At 39.8% G+C, this 16,468-nt stretch overlaps 1 protein-coding gene across 5 annotated transcripts in view; it reads left to right on the plus strand.

Moving 5' to 3' along the window:
- LOC308388946 (DNA (cytosine-5)-methyltransferase 3A-like) overlaps window positions 1-16,164 on the plus strand; it is a 52,424-nt gene extending 36,260 nt beyond the window's left edge. For 4 of the 5 annotated variants that reach the window (XM_080869979.1, XM_080869983.1, XM_080869981.1 and 1 more), the window contains 9 exons: window positions 4,888-5,071; window positions 5,172-5,256; window positions 5,538-5,683; window positions 6,099-6,189; window positions 6,353-6,501; window positions 6,976-7,076; window positions 9,653-9,722; window positions 11,707-11,825; window positions 11,957-16,164. In XM_080869979.1, the coding sequence (XP_080726105.1) occupies window positions 4,888-5,071; window positions 5,172-5,256; window positions 5,538-5,683; window positions 6,099-6,189; window positions 6,353-6,501; window positions 6,976-7,076; window positions 9,653-9,722; window positions 11,707-11,825; window positions 11,957-12,098 (1,087 nt within the window). In that variant the 3' untranslated portion in view covers window positions 12,099-16,164. The remainder of the gene's footprint in view (window positions 1-4,887; window positions 5,072-5,171; window positions 5,257-5,537; window positions 5,684-6,098; window positions 6,190-6,352; window positions 6,502-6,975; window positions 7,077-9,652; window positions 9,723-11,706; window positions 11,826-11,956) is intronic. The other variant, XM_080869982.1, reaches the window with a different exon arrangement.
- Window positions 16,165-16,468: the final 304 nt, after the last annotated feature.

The raw sequence follows: 16,468 nt of genomic DNA on the forward strand, positions 1-16,468 counted from the left end.
TTCTTCCCAGGCACAACGGACGCTAATGTTTTTGTCACTTTTTATGGAATTAAACTCAAAATAAGGTCAGTACTTCCACGCTTTAAACGCTGCACGCTCATACTCTCTCCTGCATTCGATATATGATCCATTGTTGATCTGCACACAGCTGTTGTCACGAACGTCGCACTTGCTTACGTCACTGTCATGAGACATTCTGGCAAAAAAATCACGGTTTTAGTAACGCAGCGTTCCTACGGGAAAGTAACGGTAATCTAATTACCGTTTTCGCAATAGTAATCCCTTACTTTACTCGTTACCTGAAAAAAGTAATCAGATTACAGTAACACATTACAAGTAACGCGTTACTGCCCATCTCTGCCTATGACTGATAAACTGATTTAGAGAAGAGAGACATGTCGGTCATGTTCATATTGTATAATTTTATTTGAAGGACACAGATGTTCTCCTACGATCATTACGGTCAGCAAACCCCCTCATACGAGTCCTTGGTACTCATTGGTTGATTTTCTTTTTGATCTCAGCCTGTAAATATTTGGATTTGTATCTTGCCTACTTGATGAAGTATTCAAACCACCTTTGTGGTTGTTCTTATTACAGCAGGTGACTCCAGGGCAACATTTGTCTGTCATAAAACACACACTGATAGCTGGTGACTTTGGAGGCCATGTGAATACAGTGAAGATGCTGAAGATGCAATTTTGAGAATATTTGTTCTTTATATCAAGGTACATCAAAAGATGGGTACACTGTGATCATAAAGGGGGTGGATGAGGTCAGCAAGAGTAATCAAACTGGCTATAGTGTTAAGACCAAATTCTGACCTTACCATCTGAACGTAGCAGAAGAAATTGAGACTCATCAGACCAGGCAACAGTTCTCCAGTCATCTAGTTTCCCATTTTGGTGAGCGTCACTTTCCTGTTCTTAGCTGACAGAAGTGGCACGCGATGTGGTCTTCTACCACTCCAGCCCATTAACCTTCAAGGTTTCAAGTGTCGCATGTTGAAAGATGCTCTTCGGCATACCTTGGTTGTAACAAGTGGTTATATGAGTAACAGTTGGTTTCCTATTAGTGTGAAGCAGTCTGGCTGTTCTCCTTTGACCTCTGATATCAACAAGGCATCTTTACCAAGAGAACTGCTGCTCACTGGATATTTCATCTTTTATGGACCATCCTCTGTATTCCTTTCTAATCTGGTAGTAAACTATGCCAGATGCATCTGGCTTTGCTGTTGGCTAATAATTACCCTGGCAATCAAATTTTCAACAGAGGCATTGTACCACTCTGTCTTCTGTGTGTGTGGGGCTCTTTCAGTCACAACTTCCTGTTCCTCTTCTAGTTAAACCATTACTGCTAGACCAAACATTTCTCCTTACAGTCCTACTGGCACAAACGAAAGACTTAACAGACTTATTTGTTGAGGGTTTTTTTTAAACGATTTTTCCTAAAAATGCAAATAACCTGTGTAGTGGAGGTATCAGGGATAGACACGGTTATGGCACTGATTCACTCCTTAGCACTACGGTCACCCTGGTGTGTCAGCCAGAACACCACTTCACCAATTCTCCCAGAGCATGGAAAAAAAAGCTTAAGGTTTGGTTTGAGGAAGTTTATTTCCTTCACAGCTCAATTCCTGTGGCTGTAATCGTGTGTGTGTGTGTGTGTGTGTGTGTGTGTGTGTGTGTGTGTGTGTGTGTGTGTGGTTTTCTACTAAAGAAGTACATAATACAAATAAGTGATAAATAAGGTGAAGAGATAAGTGACATATCCAGATATATGCATAATACAATATAGTTAACATAACCATACATAAAGAAAAGAGCACAGTAGTGTAAGGCAGTAATGCTAAACACAAAAAGATGTATCTCTACATAAATCTATCCTTTAAATGAGCAGAGCAATGTAGTACACTTCTACTGCTTACACTATGCCAGCTAAATAGCATTACTGCGAGGTTAAGTTAACGTCAGTACAGAGGAACTACTTCCGGTAGCTGTAGAAAATAAAGGCTTCTCCGTTATAATCCGCCGTAATGCTTTTATTGCGAAGGGGAAGTAGGAACATGGTACTTCCGGTCGAACTACGCTCGGCATTTAAGCGGTACTCTGAACAAATTATCCGCTATAAACTCCGTATTTTAAATTAAAGAATCACGAGCACCACATATACCATACAGGGAAGCTCTGATAACACATGAATTACGTTAGAAACATATTGAGGATCGTACATGTGGCAAACTAAAGCCAAACCAGGATGAAGTAACTGACATCAATTAGCATGTGAAATGAGGGTGAACTCACGCATTGCGTGCGTGGCCTATACCGCTCCAACTATGAACTACATTAGCTCCTAAATGGTAAATATATCACAGTATCAACACAAATAAAGCAAAATGCAACACAGGTTAATAATCACTTACCATTCACGCACACATCATATCCCACAGGAATCAGTGCACCCCCACCTGACCAACACTGCTCATCCGACACTAAAACTGCCCACCTTACTAACTATATGACATCACCAGACGGTGGGCTGGCTCAAACTAACAGAAGGTTAAATGCTAAATGAACAGCATATAAACTTGTATATAAACTTACAAACACCTGTATAAGAATTCAAATATAGTTATCCTATGAACTTTGGGGCCTTTTAGACAACCTTGGTAAACCCCATCAAAGATGCAGAAGTTTTTTCACTTGCACGTAGGGTTGCCAACTCCCTGAAAAATAAATAAGGGACACCTCGTGGCCAGGGCCGGGCAACCCAGTTGTCTTCACCCTTCCCAGTGTGGTAGCTCTTTTTTTTTTGTGTGAAATTAATTTTTAACCATTTGACTTGAATTTGATTTAAGCAGATGCATATTCTTTGTGATATGACCATATGGGAAACAAATGATCATTTAGCCATTTATTTTTAGCTCAAAATGACAACATTAACACAATAAAACAGGTCTCTTTCTTAAACAGAAGCCTGTCATGCTTAACTTTTGAGAATATAAGTAAATCTTTCTTTAAAAGAACTCTGTCCTGCTTAACTTAAAATTATATAAATTAATAGAAAGCAATAGAATGAAAAATATTCTTGTAACTGTGCACATATAGTGCATTTAGTACAATTGGCTTCAGTTGAGGTATTATTTCAGCTTTTCTAATGCTAATCAGCTGCTTCTGTTTGTAAACCTGCTTGTTCCCATGATTACGCATCTTAACTCATCATCATTATTAATCTATGTATTACTTTTATGTATTAGTCATCTATTTGTTGTAATCATCTATCCTTGCAGTTTATTACACAAAATAAATTATATTATCACACTTCTGGCCACATAGCGCTGATATTCACTGCACATGCCCATATTAACCTTAACCAGAAGGTTTAAAAAAAACAAACCAGTGTTTGCATACCATATCTGCTTCTGCCGTGGCCTGGTGGACAAGAAATTGGTTAAGGGTTCCCCGAGCTTTCACGCCCCTCTTGTTCTTCATGTGCCCACCACTAGAAGCATGCCTATGGAAAAAGTGCGCCGGCACACAGTGCAGTGCGCTTTAAAGGTGTTATCGTGCACTTTTCCAGCCAGGTGTTTTCCTTTTCCCATTCCTCCCTGTACTTTTGCAGCCTTTTTTTTTCTTTCTCTGAGCGAACAAACATTGCTGCTCTAATGCTGGGCTTACACTGTGCGATTTTTGGCCCATTTTGAGCCGATTTTTGAGTCGTGCGACCGTTTTGGCGATCGGCCCGATTTTGGCCTTCATCGTGCATCGTGTAGTATACGTGGGGTAACGAGACACGATTAACACCTCACGACCACTGCTCACGCGCAAACACGTAAACGTCGGTGAAAAAGGTGGAGCAGCACAGCTGTGCAGCGTGTGATCTGGACACAAGCGATGGAGGCACAACTTGTAGAACTTTGGAAAGCTCATCCGAGCCTTTTCGATGTGGCCTCACAAAATTATCATGACCACAACAACTGTGAAAATAGTTGGATTTACATTGCTGCTCAATCACAGCTGCCTGATCAATGTTTTTCATTAGCAATTTAGCAAAGTTGATGGTGGTGGTGTGTCTGTGTGAGTGAAAGACAGAGAGAGGGAGAGCGAGCGACAGATTTTCTGTTATAACCTTCATTTTATGGAGGCACAGTGTGAGCACTCAGGTCGCATCAGAGTATCGGGTCGTATAGTGTGAGACCCTGCATCGTGACCTATGAACTTCTAACCCCTGCGAGTCAATCGTGCAGTTTGAGCAGGAGCTGAATAACGTGACTGAAAAAATCGCACAGTGTTTGCCCAGCTTTAGGTGTACTGTCGTCCGAGACTTGCACTGCAGTGTTGGCATTTGTTTCCCTGTTGGCCATGCTTCTTGTTGTGGTCATCTGTTGTCTTCCGGTATTTTCTCCGCAAGCGACCTTTCCTCGACCAATGAGATGAGCAGTAATCTGAATTGTCATACTCGAATTGTCATAAGTGTGCTGTCAGCTCATTGGTCACAAAGCAGGAGAGGGGCTGGGAATTATGTTTTCCAACAAAGCGTTAATTCCATTAACATTTATAGACTACTTTTGATTCTCACTGTATTACGGGACAAAGTGCGTCCCTTATTAGCTCAATACGGGACGTGTACTTTTGTTTCTAAATACGGGACGATTCCGTTTTTTAAGGGACAGTTGGCAACCCTACTTGCACGTTACATTTCCTGCATTTTCATTCTCAGATCAAGACCATTTTAAACAGTTAATAGTTTATTTTGGTCTTCTAATGGAAAACATGCAGTCTACCACATTTAGTCACTTAGTCGCTTACTGTACTTAACACTGTGACTGCTTTTAATAGGTAGGGTTAGTTATCATTTTAGAAGTAAATGTCCTTGTCCTTGGCGCAGGTGCTTCTGTGTGGAGTGCGTGGACCTTCTTGTTGGTCAAGGAGCCGCTCACGCTGCCATCAAAGAAGACCCATGGAACTGCTACATGTGCGGTCAGAAGGGTGTGTTTGGTCTGCTGGAGCGTCGTAGCGATTGGCCCAGCCGTCTCCAGCACTTCTTTGCAAATAATCACGATCAAGATTTTGTAAGTAATTGACCTCTAGGCCATAAATCTCAATCACCATGTGACTGAGGAGTCTGTCTCCTTTGTGTCTCACTGTTGCCCCCTCTGCCAATAATTTCAGGATCCACCAAAGCTTTACGCCCCAGTCATGGCGGAGAAGAGGAAGCCCATTCGTGTCCTTTCACTATTTGATGGCATAGCCACAGGTTAGAAAATTTTCCCCAGTTTGTGTTATAAAAAATTAGATGGATTTACTTTCTTCCTTTATTAGTCAGAACATTGCCAAATATCAGTCACTACACATGCCATATATAACTAGCTATACTAGCTATATAGCTATTAGCTATATTTGTGTTAGTCATCATAGGATTTATTTATTAGGGATAGCTCCAGTTCTTCAGATCAGATCATTTAAGTGGACAGATTTTTTTAGACTGTCTCCTTCTTTTCTTTTTAAAAAAAAAATCTTTAACTACACCCTGCACAGGACTGCTGGTGCTCAAAGAACTTGGCATCCAAGTGGGTCGCTACATAGCTTCTGAAGTGTGTGAAGACTCCATCACTGTGGGTATCGTCCGGCATGAGGGTCGCATCATGTACGTTGGAGACGTGCGGAACATCACGCGCAAACATGTGAGTGAGAATAAGTTACTAAAAAGAGACACCAAACTTGCAAATGGCTACAAACTTACAAATATATCATTACTCGCTTGTACTAAGTAGCATTGGATATCATTTTCTATTGTGGAAAACCAGAAATTAAATGCAGACTCTTCTAAACAGAAAATGTGGATATTTTTAAGGCTTAACAGTATGGTTGTTTACCAGATGTACAAATGACCGACAGTGAGACCATGCTTTTCTTTGACACTTTACCTTGTCATATTAAAAGCCAAGAGTGGAGAGTAAAAGACAATAAAGACATTATAAAACATTCAAACTCTAGCATCTGTATAGCTAGTTTTATTAGTATTTACTACTCACTAGGAGTACATTGCTGGTTCAGTTCATAACCCTAATCCTGACTCTGATTCTTTTCTCTATACAGATAAACGAGTGGGGTCCTTTTGATCTAGTTATAGGTGGAAGCCCATGCAATGACCTCTCAATAGTCAATCCTGCAAGGAAGGGTCTGTATGGTAAGTTTAAATGAGTCCACTGCTTTTTTGCTTTGCTAATGTATTAGTTGGGAAATTCATTCATATATAAAGTCACTGGCCTAAATAAATCACTAGAATATAAGGAGTTTATGTCTTTTGCTTTGCTTCAGCACCTGGTTTAATACCTCTTTCTGTCTCACAGAGGGCACCGGACGCCTGTTCTTTGAGTTTTACCGACTGCTCCATGAGGCTCGGCCGAAGCAGGGGGAAGACAGGCCTTTCTTCTGGCTCTTTGAAAATGTGGTTGCTATGGGCGTCAGTGACAAGAGGGACATATCTCGCTTTTTAGAGGTTAATTTCTTTACTGATACTTATAATCTCTACCTGCTGTAGGCGGTAGATGTATGATGTGCCGTTGGTGAAGTGGGTATTGTTGGGCTTTGAATGCCCCCTTGTGGCAATAATTCATTATCTTTAGGCAAAAATTATGAGAACGGAGCTCTGACGTCTTGATCTTCATTCAACAGTTTAATATGCCATCTTTAATGCGCTGCAATCTACTCCTAGATGGTGTTTCTGGTTATCTGTTAGGTGAAGCCCTCATTAGCTGTTAGAATACTCTCTTTTTTTTAAATGACTGTCCACTGAGGAAACTGACAATTTTTAAGTTTAATTTTGACTCTTTTCTGTTATATTAACATTGTGCTATATAATAAAATTGTTGTTGTTGTGTGATTACACTTGTATTATTCTGTATGCAATCACAAGCTTTTTACCTTTGTTGCTTCCTGATTGGTGCTTGTTCTTCCTCGTCTCTGTTTTCAGTGTAACCCAGTGATGATCGATGCCAAGGAAGTGTCAGCTGCCCACCGTGCCCGTTACTTCTGGGGTAACCTTCCTGGCATGAACAGGTTGGTGTATGAATGGTGAGAAAAGAAGTAGTATTTAACAAAAAAGTAACACTATAAAGGGACTGCTTATGTCAAATTATATGGTCATGTTACAACAAAGTACAACCTAAATTCTTTAGTCCGTATCAAGTCTTAAAATAATGCAAAAACAAACTAAAAATGAACAACAACACAGAACATGTTACACTATGTTATTACTTGTTTTTAGAAAAGTAAGCCCAAAAGAAAAAGTGGTGTGTGAAAAACTAATCACACCCTGTGTTTCATTATAACTTTTAGGTGCCATAATTTAAAGTGTTTTGTTTTCTGCATGACTTTATTCGTCTCTCATGTTGCTGTGGAGGAACTTCCTCCAGTTCATTGAGATTTGCAGGCATTTATATGGTAAATTTATGTGGTATAGCATTTCCGCTATTTCCTTTTTTAGTTATTCTGTTTTAGATTTGCTGCTGTACTTGGGATTATTATCGTGTTGCATGACATCATTTTGGCAAGTTTCAGTTGTCAAACAGATGGCCTCACATTTTGCTTTAGAAATCTTTGGTATACAAAGACTCAATGACTTCAACATGCCAAGATCCTGTGGCTCCAAAACAAACCCAAACCATCACCCCTCCACCACCATGCTGACAGTTAGTATGAGGTGTTTGTGCTGATGTGCTGTATTTGGTTTTGTGCATTATAGCCACACATGTCTACTTTGGTCTCATCTGTCCAAAGGACATTGTTCCAGAAGTCTTGTGGTTTGCTCAGATGCATCTTTGCAAATCTAAGTATGCTGCCATATTATTTTTAGAGAGAAGAGGATGTCTCCTGACAACCCTTCCAAGTATGCCACATTTGTTCAGTGTGTCTTGAACTGTAGAATTTAACTATCTAATTAAGGCCTGTTGAGGCTGAGACGTAGCTCTTGTTTTTTTGTCATTTCTCTGAGCATTGCATGGCCCGCCACTGCTGAGATTGGCAGCTGTCGTGAATGTTTTCTGATCGTGAATAATATTTCTCACTGCAGAATGAGAGACCTCAGACTATTTGGAAACAGCTTCTCTGCTGAAAATAATTGCTGATGTTTTTCCTCTTTGGCATTGTGTTAACACACATGTGAATGTTCCTGATGAACAAACTGCCTAAACCTTTTGTTTTTTAGAGGCGCGTGCTTGCTGATGATCAATGAATCGAGTGAACTTGATTAGCAGCACCTGGCTGCTACTTATTCTCTTAATTCCTGTTGAAGCAGTGTGGAAGAAGAAGTGTGGCTTTAGTTTCTCACGCACTGCTTCTGATTTTTGATTGTTAAATAGATAGTCACACAGTGTGGTACGTCGTGTTTTGTAGGCCCTTTGAGGTTTTATGTATCATATTTTAAGACCTGCTAAAGACCAGATTATTTTTATTTTTAGTTTATTTATGGGAAAACAGAATTTTAAGGATCATACTGTCTTTTTTACTATGACTATAGATAAGGTAGTGATAGTGAGTCATACATACCCAATTGATTTGGCTTCTTTTTTTTTTTCTTTTTTTTTAACTATTCTTGTCCTGGCAGATTATCTTCTGTTTTCTTAATACTGCATTCAAAGCATGGAACAGCAAATTAGATTAGATTATCTCCAAAATCATTGAATCAAAATGAAGTGCCATTATGGCATGGACTGAAACTGATTTCAGTGGCTAGATTAGAAGTAATTTCATACTTCCGGCAGAGATTTTTTTTCTTGTTTAAAATTGCAGATAAAGGCCGATGAAGTAGAGACTTGTAGTATAGCAGATCCAATTCAGTCTATTATGCCCTACTTTCACATTTGTAAATGGGACCTTTTACTACCTCCAGCTCCATATTTTTATTCTTGGACTCTATTAGTGTAGCTTTGCATGATTCACAGTTCAAATAATAATTTGTTATCTTTTTCTGGGCCCCGTTCCTCCCTTGGCTCAATCCCAATGTCTACATTTACAGACTCAGAGACTTAGGCTATCCCACTGTGACATTATGAAATGCATGAAGAGCTCTCTGCTAGACATTATCCATAGTTTCACAAGTCTGCATTTCTGTAGACTTTGCTCAAGACAGTTACTCAGAGTTCGTAGCAATGTGGCATTAAATGCAAGGTTGTAGGGGAGGGCTTAGAAAAAGGTAGAGTAATCAGAGGAATGTAGCATGAGCTTTATTGCACACCTAGTAATGAGAAAATTGACTGTTTTTGACTGTTACGTTTTGTCCACAAAGATTTGAACTCACCAGGGTTATTTGTACCTGCACTCATTCCATCCATCCTAACACGGAGACACGGACAACCATTCACACCTATTAACAATTTAGAATCACCAGTTCCTCCCACAGCCCGTGTCCATCTAGAAAGGCCCGTGGCGCCCAGCTGGTGAACTCAAACCCACATCCTTCTTGCTTTGAGGTGACGGTGCTGACAACTGTGTCACCATACCCTGACCTGTTATGTAATTGTTTGAAACTTAGTCCAAGTTTAATGTGAGCATCCACTATTGTAAGTGTATATAGGGACCAGGAAAAAAATGAAATGCATGTTAGATTTAAATAACGTGTTAAAGTGTAAATTGTTCATTCTCTCTTTCAGGCCTTTGACTGCCATGTGCACTGATAGGCTGGAACTCCAGGACTGTTTAGAACATGGCAGGACAGCCAAGGTACTTGCAGCTTGTCTTTCAATACACATCATGTTCGCTCACCGGTGCACACAAAAACTCAGTCTGGCAGCTGTAATCTCTCTGGTTAATCTGATTCATTCAATTTAAATACAGTAGAATATCAGAGACACTAAAGCTGGTGTGGCAGAATGTCATACTAGAGGATGGTTCTTTACATACAAGGGGGGAGCAAGCGAGTCAGAAACCCAGGGCACAAAGATGAAGCAGGTCTGATCAGAAAGGGTTTATTCCAGGCCAGGGAGCAAGAATGACAAACAATTCTAAAAGCCATAAGCAATAAAATGTTGTAGAGGTACTAAAATTCCCAGGAATAAACAAACCCAATATCAAAAAAACCTTATAAAACGCAATGTTCTATGCGCTCTAAAATCCCACCCCGTCACACAATGTAACTGTCCCACAGCCAAGGACGAATGTTTGTTAGGTGTTCACAATCAGGGCAGAAATCGCTCTTCCAGAGCGGGGTCCATACCAGCCTCGTCCCAGGAAGACGAGGAGAAGCCTTCTATCCCCCTCTCGTCCCATCACATCCCTGCCCAGCTCGAATTCTGCACTGGAGTCCGTTGCTCGATGCCACCACGGCTCCCCTTGCATCATTGCCCTGTAAGTAAACAAACAGGGGCCAGAACCATCGTCCCGGAAGTTGGCCTGGCTTATAGCCATGGCGACCATCTCCCAACACGGCTGCACAACGGTGGAGACACTACTCACAAATGCAGCCAGAGGTATACCTCTGCCCTGCTGTCAATCCCACATGTTGTCTCCCACTGTCGCCATTCCTGCTGTTGGGACTGGGTCGCCACGTCACGCTGACCAGACTGTCTCCAGATGAGGTGTCGCACCCCCATGATCAGGCAGCGGGTCCCTCTTTATCAGCTGGCCTCCATGCATTCCTCTCCATATCTGGGGCCTCTCTCCTTCCAGTGCTCAGCTAGCTTCCTTTTAATAGGTCCTTTAAACAGCTGATAGGCCGCCTTTGGACACACCCATGCCTCAGGAGGTGACCGCTATCAGCTAATTTGTCCCATGCCCAGCCAGTCCACATTGGATTAAAACATGATCGGAAGGTCGGGGGTTCAAATCCACCGAACGGCTACCCCGAGTTACCCCTGAGCAAGGTACCGTCCCTACACACTGCTCCCCGGGCGCTGGATTGGCTGCCCACTGCTTCACTGAGTGAATGGGTTAAATGCAGAGAGTAATTTTCTTACAGAGGATTAATAAAGTATACAGAAGAAACATGCAATATAACCAGAATAAAATCATGCAAATAAAAACTACACTCACAAATAAACACTAGAATCAGAATAAGACCAATATAAAAGATAAATGCAAATTTCCACTGTGTGACATGTTCGGATTTCGTAATACAGTTCATTTGATTCAGGAGTGTAAAACTCTGCACACTGGTGGCTCCATGTGGCAGCTAGATGTAATAGTTTCAAATTGAATTTATCTAACAAAAAAAATCAGCTTTGACATGACTCAGAAACTAAGTTTAAACTAAAAGACAACTTTATTGCAGAGCTTAAACTTCAACAAAGAACAAAGTACTCCATGTCCAAAAAACTAGGAAACAAAACTTTAACGAAAGAAGACACAACCATGAGGGCGGTAAACAAACATGGAAACAATACTGGGCCAGAAAAGGAAACGAGAGGCGGGAATAACCAGGGATTCTTAAACCAGCCTAAAACCAAGAAACCAGAACACGAAAAACTCACAACAGAGGACTAAAACCAATACAGAATCATGAAATAAAGATCAAAAATACAAAGCTGAAGACTCAAAACTCTGGGACCAAGATCCAGGGACAGGTCTTCACATGGAACCTCATGTTTACCAAATTATCTGATCACGATAACCTCAACATTTTAGAAAAGGTATCTCAGGTTTTGTAAGTTTGTTACGCAGCAAGGACATAAAAATGGCATAAACAAATTTTTTTTTTATTGTCCTCCAGTTTGGCAAGGTGAGGACTATCACTACCAGGTCTAATTCCATCAAGCAGGGCAAGGACCAGCACTTCCCAGTCTACATGAATGAGAAGGAAGACATACTGTGGTGCACTGAGATGGAGAGGTATGTAAACATAATGATTTCAACTACTGTGTAGGCTTTTTTCAGAGGTCAGAATTTCAAGGTTTTCTTCCTTTGTCTTCCCCTGTCTGCTCGCTGGTTGCACGTGTGGTGTGGATGGTTGCTCACATCAGGGTCTTTGGTTTTCCAGTCCACTATACAGACGTATCCAACATGAGCCGACTGGCGAGGCAGAGGCTGCTGGGCAGATCATGGAGCGTCCCAGTTATCCGCCACCTGTTTGCACCACTCAAAGAGTACTTTGCCTGTGACTGAGCAGTCAAAAAATTAGCTCAGAACCATTTAGTATGAAGTGCCGTAAGGGGCATTATTACTGAAACGCTCTCAGACACACTACTGAACACCAAGGCATTTCAGCTGAACAGGAAGGTGTTTTAGTGTTGCCAACTTAGCAACTTTGTCGCTATATTTAGCGAGTTTTCAGACCCCCTTAGCGACTTTTTTTCTCTAAAAAACGACTAGCGACAAATCTGGCGACTTTTGCTTTTGTTATTAGGAAGACCTATGACCACTTTTTGACGTGAAAGCACATATCTGTCTTACTCCCAACAAGCAGCGGGTGCTGCCGTGGGCACTTCGCCCATGCCAAAGTGCTCACAGGCAGCAGTCGCCCCCAGCTGCTGTCAGAGCAGGAGATGCTGATCCCTACCCATCCAAACTGCAAATGAATCACGCATGAGCAAAGCCGCTGCTCCCACCCTGACTTTAACGCAGTCAGTTCTTCTTTTACTTTTTGTAAATCACAAGGTTTAAAACTACTTAAACACACACAGTGTGTGTGTGTGTGTAACTCCGCCAGAGTGCCTTTTTTGGGTCACTTTTGCCGGTACCAAGCCCGGATAAAGGAGGAGGGTTAGAATTGTGACATTAAAAAAAACAATAATTACTCAAAGAATTTAATTTGTAGTTCTAAATATATTCCTAATCCATTTAGGGTGGTTTTTTACCCACTTTATGTCTCTTCCACGATGTTATTTCTCTCTCCTACAACATAGGTTACAATTACATAAGCATGACCAATTATGCAAATTAGGCAATGACCATATTTAGCAACTTCTAGCGACTTTTAGGACAACAACGCTAATAGCGACTTTCCTTACTAAGGATTTGGCAACACTGCCCTATCCAGCTGAAACGCCTTGGTTTTAAGTAGTGTGTGTGACTGCATTTCAGTAGCGTGTGCGAGTACATTTCAGTAGCGTTTGTTAGAGCGTTTCAGTAGTGTGTGTGAGAGATAAAATTTTAGTCGTGTGTGTGAGAGCATTTCAGTAATAATGTCCCTTACGGTACCTCATAATTTAGGAACCACAACTGTATGTTGTGACTAGAAACAAGAGCCTTGATCCTCAAATTATACTCTGGTATAATTTGTAAGCGAAACATAGATTTCACATTATTTCTTGTATTTGAATTGCAATTCTTATTCTATTTAATTTTATATATCATTTTACAGTAGGGCCGCTGCAGTGTTATCAAGTATTGTTTATTTGTTTGTGCAAGCTATACTTGAGACTATGCTTTCTTCTCAAGACACGAAGACAGAAGAGTGCTAAATACGTCTTGTAAGAGAGAGGGATAGGAATACATTGGGAAACATCAGAAAGACAGGAAGTAGGATATTTTTTTTCAAGATATGTGAAATGCTTCTGCTGTGTGAGCGTACTGCGAGACTCCCACCTGCAGTGCAGCCATGCTTCCAGCTACTGAGCCTCACAGGGATGTTTCCTTCAGTGTCAAGAGAGCTGTGTCTCTGAGAATCCAAAACACCAGATCACATATACCTCTTTGTTTACAGTTTCTATACACAACTGAAGGTAATAAAGGTACTACTGTAATATGGTTACAATACCATGGTGCTCCAAGATGATATGAAACATCATAGCCCATGTGGCAATGCATTTTTAGACAATACGGAGCGTTTTAACCTGTTGCTGGATGAACTTTTGTTTGACGTTTTTACATTTAACGAAAAAAAAATAAAATAATGTTGTATGCCGTTCGGTTGACCGACGTTTGACTGCAAAATAGAGCTTATACTCTTTTCTGCGTTTTTACAGCTATTACACAAGTTTGTACTGGTGCTCTTCTAATCTCAGCCTTGCTACACTCAGGCTCACTGTCTGAATCTGCACAAACAGAAAGTGAAGCTAGCCACATGGGAGATGATGTTTTCTGTCATTCAAAAGAAAAAACTTAAGATCAAAGTCTGTGATGAGCTACTTTTTTCTAGTTTCATCATGAACAATGACGTTACTGTACAACTGTTAGTAAGCGTGGTCGCTGTAAAGGAGGGAGAGCGACCAGGCCGGGTAACTCTCCTCCTTGGCTTCCACCTCTCTAAACTGAATAACTGTCAGGTGCAAATACTCAACAATATGGTGCCGCTTCACAGAGTTCTTCTACCTTTTTATAGCAATTTTGTGCTGTTTTATCAACATTATCAAGCACTTTTATACGTACACTTTCTTTTTCTTTTAAAAACTTTTTTTTTTCTTGTGAATTGGTTTATTTTTCGTTTAGTTTAATGATGTGAACTGATCAATCCTCGTGTAATATTTTTTGTATACAGTAGGGCTGTGCCAATAGAAGTGAAAGAATGGATTTTTTTTATATGTGAAACCATGTTATTTGACTCGGTGTACAGTAGATGGATTGTCATTTGTAACCTCCAACTCCTTTTCTCACCTTCCATCATCCATATTGTTCTCTGTTTCGAAGCAGCGATACAGTATGTTGCCACGTAAATTCAAGGAATGTCTGTTGCTATTAAGATTGTAAAAATGTAAGGCAGCGTCAAAAAGCTGTGTTTCCTGCTTTGTAAAAATATTTTGTCCCCTGTGAAGGACAGTAGGGCCGCTGCCATTTGCTCGATAAATTGTAGTCGTCACGTTGGCAAATTGTAAGCGCCGATCCAAATTATGGATTACACGCGCAAACTAAATTCTCTTGATTGTAATCCTTAAGCTAAACACAGAGGATTTAGGCTGCAGTTTGTCAAAACAAAAGCCTGACACAGTGTTTGACACGGATGTCAGCACTCAAAGAGTAAAGAGTAAGAGCAGATGCTATCGCTTCTCTAAATCATATTTAAGATTTGAAATTTAATTTCTTAATGTAATTAATTTCTTAAGTGACCTTATTGCCATCCTTTTTGTCCATGCATGGTGGCTCAATATGAGCTCTCGTGCTTTGTATTTTATCAGATGTTATCCCCCTCTCCACCTTTAATACCTAACGTCATATTCATGGTTGTACATTCTGTACATAGAGTTTTCTGGTTGCTGTTTTCAATTTTTTTTCTTTTCTTTTTTTAATTACAAATGAGATGTACAAATAGAATTCTTTGCTAATATATATCATCAAATAGAAAGAAAATCTTAGGTCGAAAATAAAAATCATTGACAAATTTCATTCAAAGCTTCAAGCATTAGATGTAGAGAGATTCCAACTCTGCTTTTTTTGTTTTTTAGTTTTTTTATTTGTTTGTTTCAAGTGAATCCAGATTGGATGTTTTGTGATCTTAACATTGGCCTAAAGACAGCTTTAAGATTGACGGTCTAAACTTCACTGCACAGCCCTACACGGTGGTGTTTTTTTTTTAAACTTCTGTTTCTTTTTGTAAGACTTTAAAAAGAGGGATTGTAGGCGTTTCCGATGGTGCTAAACATTTTACCTAATCAAGAAAAATGTGTTTGATTGGAAGACAAATAAACATGTCTTGACAATGACTGTTTTAAGTTCCTTGTAGTAATGAAAAATAACTATTATTTCACTCATATAAATATATTAACAAAGGCATTTTAACTTTGTACTTGAAAAAATAAGGATAACAAATAATGAAAGGTTTGCTATATTGTTTTAGACTAGAGATTGCTGTAGTCGGTGCTTATCTGTGGGAAAATTGTGTGAGAAAAAAAATGGTAATAACTTTTACTGTAGCATAATGTATGCTTAATGCGCATTGCTTCTTAATCCTACATTCCATGCCACAATATTCTCCATGTCTGTTTTCCGAATGTTGTTTTGAACTGACGCTTACTTGTTTCTTTGTTTTTAAAAAAAAGAAGAAAAAAAAATCTGAAACAGCATTTCATTTTACTGGTCAAAGCAGGTCAATACTTCAGTGATACTGTTAACGCTCTTTGTGACTTTCTTTCTGTCATAACTGTTTTATGGCCTGTATGGTTTTCCTCAAGACCAGTTCATACAGCAGATGTAGCAGTCATTCTCTGCCCCATACCTTTGTTTAGTGTTCAAAGAGAAGATAAAGGCTTCGTATGTACTTGTGCTGGAGAACACTTGAATAAATGTATTGTTTTTGTGCAAAAAAAAATTCACCATGGGTCTTTCTTCTTTTTTTAAATGTATTGATATCTTGTAAAATGTATCTTTTGACGTTACACTAAGAAAATATATTTCAGATGTTCAGCATCAGAATTACGCCAGAACCAAATTAAGTGTTAGAGAAATATGTACCATCACCTTTTTTTTAAAGTTAGACCATTATCTGGCCAAAAACTGAAACTGACTGTGGCTAATAAATGACAAAGGTACTTTAAAATAATATCAGTGTCACATTACAGTCAAACCAGTAGATGTGTTTAGACTTTTAAGGTGTCCAAGTA

This window comes from Rhamphochromis sp. 'chilingali', assembly GCF_963969265.1.
Source record: "Rhamphochromis sp. 'chilingali' genome assembly, chromosome: 21".
Classification (NCBI taxonomy): domain Eukaryota; kingdom Metazoa; phylum Chordata; class Actinopteri; order Cichliformes; family Cichlidae; genus Rhamphochromis; species Rhamphochromis sp. 'chilingali'.